At 34.4% G+C, this 14,016-nt stretch overlaps 1 protein-coding gene across 22 annotated transcripts in view; it reads left to right on the forward strand.

The window, feature by feature from the left end:
- Nucleotides 1-10,557, forward strand: part of PICALM (phosphatidylinositol binding clathrin assembly protein) — a 117,178-nt gene extending 106,621 nt beyond the window's left edge. For 7 of the 22 annotated variants that reach the window (XM_072610630.1, XM_072610633.1, XM_072610635.1 and 4 more), the window contains one exon: nucleotides 9,193-10,557. In XM_072610630.1, coding sequence (XP_072466731.1) covers nucleotides 9,193-9,207 — 15 coding nt within the window. In that variant the 3' untranslated portion in view covers nucleotides 9,208-10,557. Of the gene's footprint in view, nucleotides 1-7,906; nucleotides 8,027-9,192 lie in introns of those variants that run through there. The other 15 variants (XM_072610647.1, XM_072610629.1, XM_072610627.1 and 12 more) reach the window with 4 other exon arrangements.
- The last annotated feature ends 3,459 nt before the right edge of the window (nucleotides 10,558-14,016 follow it).

Below are 14,016 nucleotides of genomic sequence, written 5' to 3' on the forward strand. Positions count from 1 at the left end.
TTTTGTAAGTAAAGAATGTTTTTCATTATTGATTTTTTGGAAGCAAGAGGAGAGATAAGTAAAGGTTAGTAAAGATAAAGCCCTTAGTAAATTGATATTCTAGGGTATAGAGGTATATTATTTGAAATTTAAGAAAGATGTTTTTGGTTACTTATGCATGAATTTTTGTATGAACCCAAATATGTCATTAGTTTTATCCTCTGTAATGAGATATTTTGAGATATCTCCTTTCTTCCACCAAAGGATAATATTCCCAGTAGCAGCATTTAGTCCATTTTGTTTTTCTTAAATGAGGGACTCGATATATCTTACATTGTTGTTGTATCACAGCCTTAACATTTTTATCACTTGTTTGGCTTAAATGGTGAATTTCCGTAACTTCAATCCCTTGATTTCCTTTTTGTGCTTTCAGAGAAAACGATATAACTGATTGAATTCCAAATTATTGCTGTATAGTTTGCAAGTTTACTTCCTTTTCAGACTTCTCTGTTCTTGTTTTCTTTTGTTAATTGTATGGCTAATGCTATTAAACCTCAGGAGTTGTCTATGTACATTATCTTTCCTTGTATGTAGACTTTTGCTTTTGTGACAGAAATTTAGCTACCTAATCCTACATGATAAATAAATGTTCTTTATGCTGCTTCTGTTTGCAGATTAGCATCATCTGTAACCACAGTTCCCCTCTAGCATTGGCTAATTTACATGTTGCCTCTTCTCTATTTGAAGGATGCAGATATTTTATTATTGATCATGTGTTTAAATTCATATTGTTCAATTTGAATTGAATTTCTTTTCTACACCTCTACAGTTCTTTTCTCTTTTTTGTTGTAAAAGGACATTATAATTTGATATTTAGCTGAATTTAGTTTTTATCCTTAAGAAGTAAAACTCAGATTGATTTAAATTAATGCTTTTGCTCTAAAATATTTTCATTCTATTTAATATTGAATGAATTTGATCAACTTAGTCTTTAAACTGTAGAATTTTTTTTATTGTAGCATTTGAATTAATTTTCAAGATAAGTGTCACAAGAAAGCTATATATAACATTGCTATTAATTGTATATAACATTGCTATAAATTGTCTGGAGTAATTGAAATTTTAACTTGGTTTTCCCTCCCCACCCCCCAAGTTTACAGTTTTTGTCAGATGTTTTATTTTAATATAAAAGTAGTTGACCCTCTTTCTTCCAGTAGTACTAACACTGTGGATTGCCATTTTAAAATGTTGAACAACTAAAGTAGCAATTTTACTCTAGTAATTTGTTAAAAATAAATATAATTTTCCCTTTGGTCAGTTTATCCATTCTTTCTTATTATGTAATCATAAAACTCTTCATTCTTCTTGTCTTTTAATCTCTCATTCTTTATCTTTAACATTATTTCTTGGGATCTTTTGGTTTCATCCAAAAAAAAAGTGATCTATTTCTTCATTCAGTAAGCATTCAGACTGTTGTATAAGACCTTGCACAAAGGAAATACAAAAATGACACTCCCTGTCCTCAAGGAATATGTAGTTTAATATGAGACAATTGGCATACACAAATAGCTGATGCAGAATGGAATGTGATAAATGCCTAATAGTAGAAATAAGAACAAGATGCAATGAGTTCATTGAAAAGATGTATTACTTTAATGTTCCAACTCAGTTTCAAATGATAATATTTCTATTTCAAGTTTTATTTTCCCCTTCTGGGGGTACCACGAGAACAATACAGGTATGTGCCGAAAGGAAAATATTTAAACCAGAGCTGAGAAATTTATTCGCTACTGACTCTAAAATATAGTTTCAAATATTTATTAGCACGATGCATTCTAGAAGCACTTCTACATGCTATCTTTCTTAGAAGCAGCAGAGTGCATCAGTGAGTGGAGACTGCATCACTGTTGTAGTGCAGGCAGCATTCTTGTATTGCATTACCCTGCCTATCACCAACAGTGTTTTCTGGGCTTTGAAGCTGTAATGGCTAATCAGACTTAGATTTTTAATGCCATGTAACTCCTGTAACTTTCAAAAATTTCCTTGACATTTTAAAATATATCCTGTCTTGGAGTCTCTACATTAGTTTCCTTCTTTAAATGTTCTTAAAAGCTAACCTTAGAATTCATTTCATTTATCTGCATTTAAACTTTTTGCCTTCTGAGTTGCTAATGATCTTATAAAGTCAAAATTGTGTCAGGCTTTGGGTAAGCTGGGGGTGGGGAGAATAACAAGAACATGTTTTTGTGATGTATTCTCGGAAGTTAGGTAATAATAAGAGAATAATCTACTTAGGGTTGGGAACTTCCCTAAAACATTGTTGATTTGAAAGAGAACCCTCTTTCAAGGTAGGGAAGGCAAACAAGACTAGGAAAATTTCATAATAGTAATGGTAATGTGGATGAATAAGACTTTGTTACTACCATATGGTCCATCTTCTTCTACTCTACTGACGCTTTTGCTTTAGAACTCATTAAATGTATTAAGGCATCATAGACACATGCAGTTCTTATTTTCATCTATGGGGTCTCGTATGAACCTATTGGGCATTATTATATCCTGGCTGTGCCATTTACTAGCTCTGTGACCCTCGCCAAGTCACTTCACTTGATCTCTCTGAGCCTCAATTTCTTATGAAAATGGAAGTGCTTGCGCTGTCTTTCATACAGTTGTTGTGAATAAAGTATCACATAATCTATTTTTGTTCATTTCCAGTTTCTAACGTATTTCAGGTTTTCCCAGTATCTTATTCTTGAGCAACTTCCCATTTAGTTTACTCTGCATCCAGCTGCTAGAATATGTTCTCTGAACTGTATTTTCCTTACTTTTCCCTCTGATTAAGCCTACAATGACACCCTGTTGTATTGCAAGTGTGTGTGTGTGTGTGTGTGTGTGTGTGTAAGTAAGTGTGTCTGTCTGTCTGTGTATTTTCCAGGCAGTCAATCAATTTTTCTTTTTGTCTTCCTATTTCTTCACAAGGTTCTACTCTAATAGTAACAAGTAAGCAAATGAAAAATAGTAATGTACTTAAATTCCACTATTATGTGAATATCATAGACTTTGTTTCTCACTCTCGTTTTCCTTATTCCATCCAAGCCAATCTTTATTATTTATCACTATTTTAAAGATGCTCTATAGGAGGATCTTTTTAAATAGCAAAAGACTGCATAAATGTGAGCTATTAACACTAATAATTTTCATTAATTGTTAATATAGTAATTTTCCTGCTCATTCTGTGTAGAAGATATGGTCATTATACTCTTCTTCTGTTTGCTTTTTTCTTCCCAATTCAAAGAACACTAGGCTCTGTCCATTTCCTCAGAGACTTGATTTTTAAAATTTACCTCCTCCAAGAAACCTTCCCTAATATCACTCATTTCTTATCTTCCCCCAAAATTCACTCAAGCAAATAATGTAAAACATTTAGTGGTGATGTAATGGTGAATTATGAGCATGTGATGGGTTGACCAGTGTTCAGTGTTCACTGAAAACAAAATAAAAAAACATAGCAGAGTTCTTAGTGGAAGACAGTCAGATATCAAATGGTATCCTGATAAATTTTTCAAGTGGAATGAGAAAGATAGACTTTTCACACCTGAAATGATTCGATTTTTATTAAACCTCTCTTTTGTATATGACAACACTTCAGATGCTTGCATGTAGTTATGTTTTCCTTGAGCCTTTTTCTCCAAGCTAAACAAATCCAGTTCCTTCAGCTTATATCCCAATAGAACCTTAAGGGACCTACACAACCTACTTCTCTTCTTCTAGAAGCTTTCTGGTTTATCAGTGTCCTTCCGAAAATCAGTAATCAGATGTGATCTGACTGAGGTGTAGAATACATCAGAACTATCATACCCTTATTCCTTAGAAGTTTTTTCTCTCAATATAGTCTGATGTATTAGCTTTCTTGACTGTCATATCACTATTATGCATTACAGTGAACCAGAAACCCTGTATCTTTTTCAGATGATCTGCCCTTTCACTTCCCCATCTTGTACTTGTGAGGTTGATATTTTGAACTGAAGAATAAAACTACATTTGTTCCTGTTAAATTTCATCTTTAAAATTTGGCCCACTTCTTTGTCCTCCAAGGGTCTTTTTAGATCTTGACTCTGCCAGTCAATGTGTTAATTATCTCTCCTGCTTTTGTGACAGCTTAAATTTAGTGAACTGTGCTATCTGTATACATCTTTACCCAAGACATGCATAAAATCTACAGAACTAAGCACAGTCCCCAAGACACTTCTTTTGAAGTCCATCTCAAACCATTCTTATTTGAGTCTGGCTATTCAACCAGTTTTGAACCCATGTAACTATGTTACTGTTCATCTTTCCATTCTTTTCACAAGAAAAGCATGAGAATATTTCTTCTTATCTGATACTCCGTCTCAGCTTCATTGTTTCTATTGTTCATGGGCTCAATATTTTTGTGTCTGAGTTATCTGTACTTAATTCTAAATTCCCTTCTGTTATTTTTTCTCTACGTCTACGTATCATGTCATATAACTCCCATGAACGCTACTTGAAAATTTGAAGTTGCCATGAAAGATATTCTTTGTTGTATGATACTGTTTTCATCATCTACTTAGTTGTGTTGTTGATTAGACTGTGTTAGGGTTATTTGGATGCTATCACTGACTAGTGCAATTACTGAGCTCTTGACTACAGTCGATAAAGTACTTTTGTTAATGTGTAGTAGCCTTGCTAATTTTCTAATTTCTATGAAGATATATGTGATTTATGGAGACTGTCAACCTCTACAAAAGTCTAAGTAGGAATAGATCTTCCATATTTTAAAAATCGTTCAGTTGTTTTTTGAGAAGGTTTATTTTTATTTTATGAAGAAAATGTAAGTATTCCCTTATGCATATTTGAATTGAATTATTTGGTAAATAATTGGGTCAAAGAATGAGTGCAGTTGGAAAAATGAGTGTATTTAGCAGTGAAGTAGTGGAACCTTTTCTTTGGTCAGAAATAGGTAGGTTTTTTTAGGTTTTCTGATTGTACTGATGATAACTGAGCCTTTGTCGGGCCTTTATAGGGGCTCTGTCTGGAGATCCAGAATGGCTCAGCTGTTTTATTTGTTTTGTGATGGCTGATTTTAAAGTCAGTCTGACATCAGTAAAGTGTCTGAATGGAAACAAAGACTTTGTGTGAGAACCGTTAACTATTCTCAATGGGGGGCACTGTTACTTCTTGATATGGAAATAATTTGTCCTATGAAAATGGTCTCTTTTACTGAACTAACTTCTTTATTTGATATTTAGGTTTCATTTCTGTACTTGCATGTGAATAGTCACTGTTGGCAGTTACCTCATTTGTCAGCTGTTCTACACCACTGTATTTCTTTTTTACTCCCATGAAAATATTTTTTAAAAAGACCCTTTGCATTGTCAGCAGTGTAGCTCATTCATTCAGGTTTTTAGATAGATAAGAGGGTTTGATTAGGGATGTTTGAGTTAATCACAAATGATACCTTGTTTTTCAGCCCCTTGACCTTTCTGCAGCATTTCACGCTGTTAATCACCATTACCTCAGGGGTATACTCTCTCTTCTCTGAGTTTTTGGTGTGTGTGTGTGTGTGTGTGTGTGTGTGTGTGTGTGTGTGTGTGTGTGTGTGTGTGTGTGACATTTATCTCAGTTCCTCTAACTATCTCCTTTTTGTCATCATCATCCTTGTCACATTCATTGACTGGATGTACTACAAGGCTTTTCCTGGACCCCCAGGAAACCCTACATTGTTTCTTGGTGACCTCATGAATTCCTATGGTTTATCATGACTATGCAGATGTCTCCTCGATGTACACATCTAGACTTAATCTTTCTTTAAGCTACCTATTCTTTCACATGGGCATAGTCTTGAAGATATCCTTATCCTTAGTAACATGAAAGTGTTATATGATTATGTTAAGCCCTACTTTCCTAATTTGTCTCTTTTCCTGTTGGTTGCTTTTTTGTCAGATTCTGTTTTTCATTTAAAACATTTTGTCAAAAGGTAACTTCATCTTCAACATGAGTGCTTCAGTTGTAAGCATCTTTGACTTCTAAATACAAGATGGTAAAACTCTTGAACATTAAGAAGACAAAAAGATGGTCTCAAACAGGCCAAATTCAGAAACTTTTTTAAAAAAATAATTGTTTAAAAAGAAATTCTGATAGTGAAAACCATAGGGAACATAAATATTTTTTCAAATGTTATGTATGTTGAAGGAGATTAATAATTAGAATTACCAACTGCAACAAGCAGAGATTTCAGTTTGGAAACAAAAGAGAGAGAATACTAGAGTATGGAATGTAATTGCATTAAGTACTGTTTTATCATCCCAGTCATATTAGAGCTCCCTGTTATTGGAGGGAGGGAATAATCAAAACAGCTCCTGCAAAACTGTCCTTGTTTGGGCTAAAAAGAGATTACAACATATGTAGATACACACACACATATATAAAGCATATATATATATATATATATATATATATGCATTTTATATTTTTGGGGGATAATAACAGGATCCCTAAGCAATATTGTGATGTATCCTCCAAATCATTATAACTATGATTGTCCCTCTTTCCTGTCTCTGATCATTACTGGACATCCTATGATGAAACCAATATGAAGATTAAGAACTAGAATAATGGATGTGACAACTCAAGACTTTCTAAGCCTACAAATTGGACTTTGTATCCATAACTCTGAAATTTTTTAGATTTACTCAAAATTACCAATGACTCCCTATCCCTGCCTGCCTTACAGTTTTGTTTTTCTTTTTAAAGAAGAATAAAAAGAATTACAGTCAAGTCTGAACTATACCAGCCTTTGAAATTTATAATCCATATACGTTTTGAATATTGAGGTATAATTGACACTATTTTCAATTAAACAACTTGGATTAAATAGTAGATTGATAGATCAATTTAACAAACATCAAGATGTTATGTAGGAAAGAGTAAGCCAAACTTAGCAGGAAGATGGTTTAAAGTTAGTGATATACTTGCTGCTTGTATTTGGTTGATAGATTGTACAGAGTCATTAGGATTGGGGTGGAGGATTAAGTTGAAAGTGTTTTACTTTCTTCAGATGCTTTGTGCTAATTGAAGCTAAAATTTAGGTTGAAGTTTGAAAAAGTTAGCCTGTTGATGACCATATGAGAATAGAAAATTTGAATATTTAGGTCTATAGAGTAGACAGATCTTGTTTCTGAGTTCATCTGATCTCTTTAAGTTTGCATACAGTATAGCTAAGCAATAACAAAAATTGTCAAGAGAACTTTTTACATAAATACAAGAAACAAAATCAGTGAACCTCAATTTTGCATTTTTAGTTAAGTACATGGAATATCAGATTAAATGGCACTCCCAAAGACATTTCCAATTCCTAAGATTGTGTGGTCCAGTTGAAAGACATTCAGACCAAGAGGAAGGAAGAAGTTCATATATGTTAATATTTTGTATTTGCTTTGAGGGACAGTGTTTTCACCTCTTTGAGAAAGGAGAAAGACAATATTTTTCATATCCTGAAACCAGACTGAATTTTGAAAGAGTTTATACAACTCTGATGTACTTAAAGAGAAAATGGCTCCATCTTCTTTCATTTTGGTGGGGATGAGGGAAGGAGGGAGGGAAACAGAGAGAACAATCCCTATCTTAACAAGGGGTCAACTTATTTTGACTACTTTTGGCAAAAATAATTTTCCTTTTGACCTTCTGGAGTTAGAAGCTTGTTTTCTGAAAGAAACATGCCATTGGATGTCCTTTCACTTCACATATCACCAAGTTTTTTGTTTTACTCCCATTCTCCAAAGGCTGCCTTTATATTTATCAAAGTCAACAAACCAAAACCACTTCTTCTTTCATTACATTTTCTACTTTCATGTTCTGTCATTCTGAGACCTTTTTTCTTTCCCTTTCTCTGTCTTCTTTCCCCCAGCTGTCTGCAGCATCCAGTCCCTCCAGTCACAGTCCTCACAGAGCTTCAGGAAAGGACCCTTTTGCAGAGCTCTCTTTGGAGGATTTCTTATAAAACACTTTAGGTATTGCTTGTTGTTGGGGGAGATGGGGACTCTAAGAAGTATACATATATATATTTTTTTTTTTAATTCCCATTAAGCACAATTCCCCCCTTCTCCATTTGTTTATTTCTTTAAATTTCCTTTCCCAAAATAAGTGAGGAAACATTTGGGAAATTTCTCTATTATAAATGTAAAGTATGAAATTGAAGCATCATTCTTCATGTCCAAATAACATTCATTCATCGCTGACAGAGGATGGTTTGGTTCATACGTCACCCTGTAAAAATGGATGGTCTAGACCAAGGTCTTGAAAGAAATAAAAAGACCAATGCAGTTTTGGCAGATTGTATTAGATCTTGGTTAGGAATAAATTTTTAGTTATTATGTTTATATAGCATCATGGCTAATTAAAGAGATGTAATTAATTACAAGAATCTCTGAAGGATCACTGTGTGCTTCCTATACTTGTGAGCATCATTTTCCCCCTAGTATGTGTAAAAACAGGTGGGTACTTGTAAACCATAAATAAGAGTGTTAGATACTTAATCCGATGGTTTTAGTTTCCTGGAAAATTATCTTTAATTTGCATATACCTGATAGATATTGGGGACTTTGCACTTGGTAGATTTTTCAATAGTTTACTAGTTTCTTTGGACTGCAGCTTTAAGGATAATGCCATATGTTTTTTGTTTTTGTATTGCGTGAATGAAGCCAAGTCCTATTGAAAAATATTTATTACTCTTTCCAAATCACTAATTTTCCTAAATGTAAAAGAATTAATTTAATGAACTTTGAATTCTAGTTTTCCTAGAGGCTTTAGAGACAGAGTTGGAGGATTTAAGGGTGTGTGTGTGTGTATCTGAATTTTATTATTTGATTAGTTAGAAACACTGTTCTGTCCCCTCAAATTGTGTTTTTATAGAACTGAAACAATGGAATTTTTGTTTTAATTGAAAGATTTTCTGAATTTGTAATAGAAAAGTTGTACTATTTAAAACTTTTTTTTCTTACGTGTCTACGTGGTGAATTCTTACTATGATTAGCAAGATAATACTTACTTTACTTTACAGCCTGGACTTCTGATAAGCATGCTCTGAGCACTTCTGTGACATTTGAATGCCAAAGGTCATGAAACGTTTTTATTTCTGTGGAATGATCCTGTAATACCATTAATTAATTTTAGATTTTTCTCATTTTATTCTAGATACAGTTTATGTAATAATCCAGTGGAAGAGAATGGAATCATTGTTCCAAAAAGACAAGTGCTCAAGCAGCAAACCCCTACTTCCAGCAAGATCCAAATTGCTGTCTCGTAAACTCTCCTCTCTTCCATTAGAATGCTCCAGGAACTCAGTGAGGGGCCCATGACAGCAATTGGGACTACTCTGTAGGAGAAAGCATCAGTACAGTATAAAGCCAAGAATTGCCATGATTTAAGACTAAGATCTGTCTTTTTGGTGACTAACCCTTCAGTTCTTTCAACTCTTATTAATACCCATAATCAGTAACCTACCAAGAGAAGCCCTTATTCAGAAAGTGTGAAATTTTTATTTGGAAAAGCTGTATGGAATGAAGAGCTGCGCGTGTCCTTGACTGTAATTTAACAGGACTCTTTTCGGGGATCAAAATCATAACTCTTAGGCAGTACCTTTCTTTTCAATCTTCAAATGTAGAAACAGTAACTAAAATTAACTTTTCTTTAAAAAAATTATATATTCAGTTTGCAGTAGACATTCCTTATGTATTTGTATTTATTTATGATTATCAATTTAAGTAACATTAATATGGTATCAAACCTCCTTATGAAAATGAGTATGGATGTATACAGTATGTTTGATTTTTATTCACAAGAATGATTCTGATTCAGAATGCTTTTCAGCTGACATACAGAGCACTAAATATTTTACAGCAAGTGCATAGATATGAATCTCTTAGAAATTCTCAGTCTGTATGGGAATTAGGGAAGAGTTATGAATGCATTAATCCGTATAGTCAATTCTGTGCCTAGATTTTGCAAAGGAACAGTTCGCTGACTAGGAAAAGCACTACATTTTTAATTCCACATTAGTGCATCTGGAAGGAACTTTATTGCTTTGTGCTTGGCATGTCATTATTCTACATTTGACATTAGGGCCTCTCCAAAATGAATGTGAGAAATTGCTTTCACTTTAAAGACTTTCCTTCTTTTCAGTAAAACTCTAGGAGGTATTATGTGGGGGGAGGGCAAAATCCTGGAACCTTTCATTTGGCTTGTGCCAGGTTTATGATCATGTACCTTTTGAATAAGGGAAAATAGTGTCTTTACAGATGTCTAGCAAGAGTTTAGTTAACGGAGAATTAAGCTGCACTGTTGATCGGTGCTTTGTGTAAATACATCTTAACATTTGGGTTGAGAGGGGCCTTAAGAAGGACAGTCAGTAGTAGGAAAGCAATTCTATACATGAGTTAAGCATACTTGTTGCATTGTCTCTGCAGATTCTATTTTTGTTTACAATATTAAAATGTATGTTAGCAAAAATGGGTGGATTTTCAAATAAAATGCAGCTTCCACAGAACTTTTGTTACAGTATTTTGGTCTGAGGTCTAATTTGTTTTTGTTTTTCACTCTGCTCTTTAAAGTGTTCAAAGTTGGTTTTGCTCACATAATAAAATGCCCCTATTCAGATTTTAAATGTTCAGGAACATAGTACAGTTATGCATTTGTGGCTACATTCTGGACTTTTTCTTGATAAGCCAAATAACCCATTAAAATGAGTAGTTGGTGTGCCTAACTTTCTATTTTTTTATCCAAAGAAAGTAAAGTTCAAGAGGAAATATTTTTCTTGAAATTTGAATATTTTATGATTCAGTGTAACAAAGGTGCCTTCAGACCTATGTAACTAGCAGTGGTGAATTGGGATTCCATATCATGTAGTATGTGAACAGATGCATGATGAGAAAAGGTAAAATGTTCCAAGATTTTCACTGATGCTCTTTAGAATTTAGTTATTGTTATGACTATATGCTTTTTTTGGCTACAGTTGAAAAGGTACTTAGAAAAAATAATTCAGGATGCATGAACTTAAAACTACTTGAAAATGTTTGCAAACATAGGTGTAATGATTCTTCCAAATTGTCATGGCAAGAAGTATTTTTAAAATGTCAAAGTTATATGTTAACAATGAAACATTTATTAAGTACCTACTGTGTGCTAGGTGAGAGTCAGTTTTCTGTAGTGGTTAGAGTGGGCTTTGGAGCAAGGAAGATCTGGGTTCAAATTCTACCTCTGGTATACTAGCTGAGTGATTCTGGTCAAGTCCCTTAATTTCTTAGTGCTCTAGGCACCTCTCTAAGACTTGTATTGATAGGGGCCATTTCCTCATATGGGAGTTTCCTATACCAATGAGACCACAAGATGAGTCCCTATCCTTATCATATATTTTAGGTGCTAGGGATACAGACAGAAATGAAAACATCCCTGCCCTTAAAGAGCTTAAACTTTATTGAGGGAAGCATCTACATACACAATTACATGCAAAATAAATACAAGGCACTTAAGGTGAATCAGGAAAGGCTTCCTGGAGACTAGGAGTCCTTATCCTTTTTGTCTGTCATTGACCCCTTTGGCAGTCTGGTGAACCTTGTAGACCCTACCTCAGAATCATGTTTTTAATTAAATAAAATACATAGTACTAAAAAGCAAACCAATCATATTGATTTGTAGTTATCAAAATGTTAGAACAAGTTTCACAGATCCTAGTTTAAGAATTCCTGCCAAATAGAAAGTAGTGATTGAGCTTCAGAGGAGACTAGGAATTCTAAGAGTTGGGGGTGGGGAGGGAATGGATTCCAGGTATGGGGGACAGTCTGTGCAAATATTGAGAGCTGGAGTGTCATGTGTAGGGGATAGCAAGAAGTCCAGTTTGGCTGGACCATGCTTTGCGTGAAGGAGAATAATGTATAATAAGCCTGAGTTGTCAGGGTTTTCAAATGCCAAACAAAAGGTTACATTGGAGCCCAGAGGTAATAGGGAGCCTCTGGAATTTATTGAACAGGATGATGACATAATCAGACCGGTGTTTTTGGAAGGACACTTTGGTAACTGTGTAGAGAAGCAGGGAACACTTAGAACAGGGAGACCAAGGGATATGGGGCCTGAATTAGTCAGTGAGATTATTGGCAGTTTTGGTTGGGTGCAGCCAGAAGCCAGAATGCAAAGGGTTAAGAAGTGAAGGGGTGGAGTCAGTGAGAGCATTCATAGGATTGGCTGAGACTGGGAAGGAGGGAAATGAGTAGGACTCACAGCTCAGGAGACTATTGAATTGGGAAGAGATTACAATTCCCAGGGGAGGAGACTGTTCATAATTTACCTAGATTTAGGTAGAGTGAAACATGGACAGAAAACTAATGATAGAATATTATGATTGGATAAAGGAATTTTCTAATTCTTTTTTACGGAAGTGGAATACAATGATGATAGATTGAGACATCATTATGGGTGGTTACGGTACAATAAGGGAAGAGGTCATGAGGATTAAGATTGAGGAACTGAGAGGCTGGAGTGCTGGAGGAAATATCTGTGTATATATGAATGAAAAATTATTATTTGCTATGTGGAAAACACTGAGCAAAATGTTTGGAGTACAGATTAAGAAGCAAGATAGTTAAAAAGCTAGGTGGTACAATGCATAGAGTACCAGGCCTGAAGTCAGGAAGATTCATCTTCCCGAGTTCGAAACTGGCCTCAGACTCTTACAAGTTGTGTCACCCTGGGCAAGCCACTTAATCCTGTTTGCCTCAATTTCCTCATCTGTAAAATGCACAGGTGAAGGAAAATGACAAATCAATCTGGTATCATTGCAAGGAATACCTAAATGGCGTCACAGAGTTGGACATGACTGAACAATACATGTAAATAAAAATATTCAGCTACAAGGTAAATGGTAAGGTACAATGATCCTTAGGATATGGCAACAAAGTAGGTGATAATACATTTTATTTTGTGCCATTTTTATTGTAGCTTGATGACAGGAGTTGGGATAGAGAACAAAATGGTAAGTCAAGTACTGAACTTCTTGACAAAGGAGAGAAAATGACTTGTGCCTGCCATTGTGCTGGATCGGGGATGTTATTTAAGAGACTTTGAGAAGTCACTTGTCCATGATAGTACTTGACATTTTCTGCTTTAAGATTTGCAAAGCAAGTTAAATATGTTTTCTTTTGAACTTCCCAATACCTATAAGTTGACTACTTGTAGGTATTATCCTCAGTTTACCAGTGTGGAATCTGAGACTCACAGAGTTTAAATTACATGCTTGTGGTCACAAATAAATGATAGAAGTTGGATGTCCATGTCTTCCTTACTCCACATCCTGGAAGCTGTCCATTACATCACACTGTCTTCACATCTCTAAGCACCTTCAGGTTAAACGTGCTTAAACATTCTTGGCCTAAGCATATTACTTTGAACTTTTTGTAAAATAGATCTCCATAGGTTACCAATGATTAAAGTTCAGGTCCCATATTCTTTGGGGCACCCAAACCCATTACTAGGTAGAATTCTATCTAGAATTTATCTATATTTTTTAAAAGTTTCTGAAAGGAAAACTTCTTTATTGTGGCCTACCTGGGTTTATCAAAGGCTGGATCTTGTCTTATTTTAAATGGTGACATTCTATTTGACATGTTACCAAATCAGAAGTATTTCCGATATGTAGTTTGAAAATTTTAATAAGGCACTAAAATAACACCAACATTACATTTAGGGAAGCGAAATGAAAAACTTAGTATTATATTCTAGTTGTGATCATTACAGCACTAATGTATTGGTTGTGGAATTTGTATGTAGGTCTTTTCATATATTTATTTCCTTTTGATGAGATAAAGCTTGGTCTGGAGGGAGAAGAAATTTTCTGGATCTTGTCATTTGTCAGTTGAGTTGACTGTTGAGGTAGGAAGAGAGGAAAGGTTATGGAGAAACTTGGTCCTTTTTTTTTTTAAACCACCTCATTCTAAAAACATACATATTTATTTAACAAGGATTTACATA

This window comes from Notamacropus eugenii, chromosome 5 (assembly GCF_028372415.1).
Source record: "Notamacropus eugenii isolate mMacEug1 chromosome 5, mMacEug1.pri_v2, whole genome shotgun sequence".
Classification (NCBI taxonomy): domain Eukaryota; kingdom Metazoa; phylum Chordata; class Mammalia; order Diprotodontia; family Macropodidae; genus Notamacropus; species Notamacropus eugenii.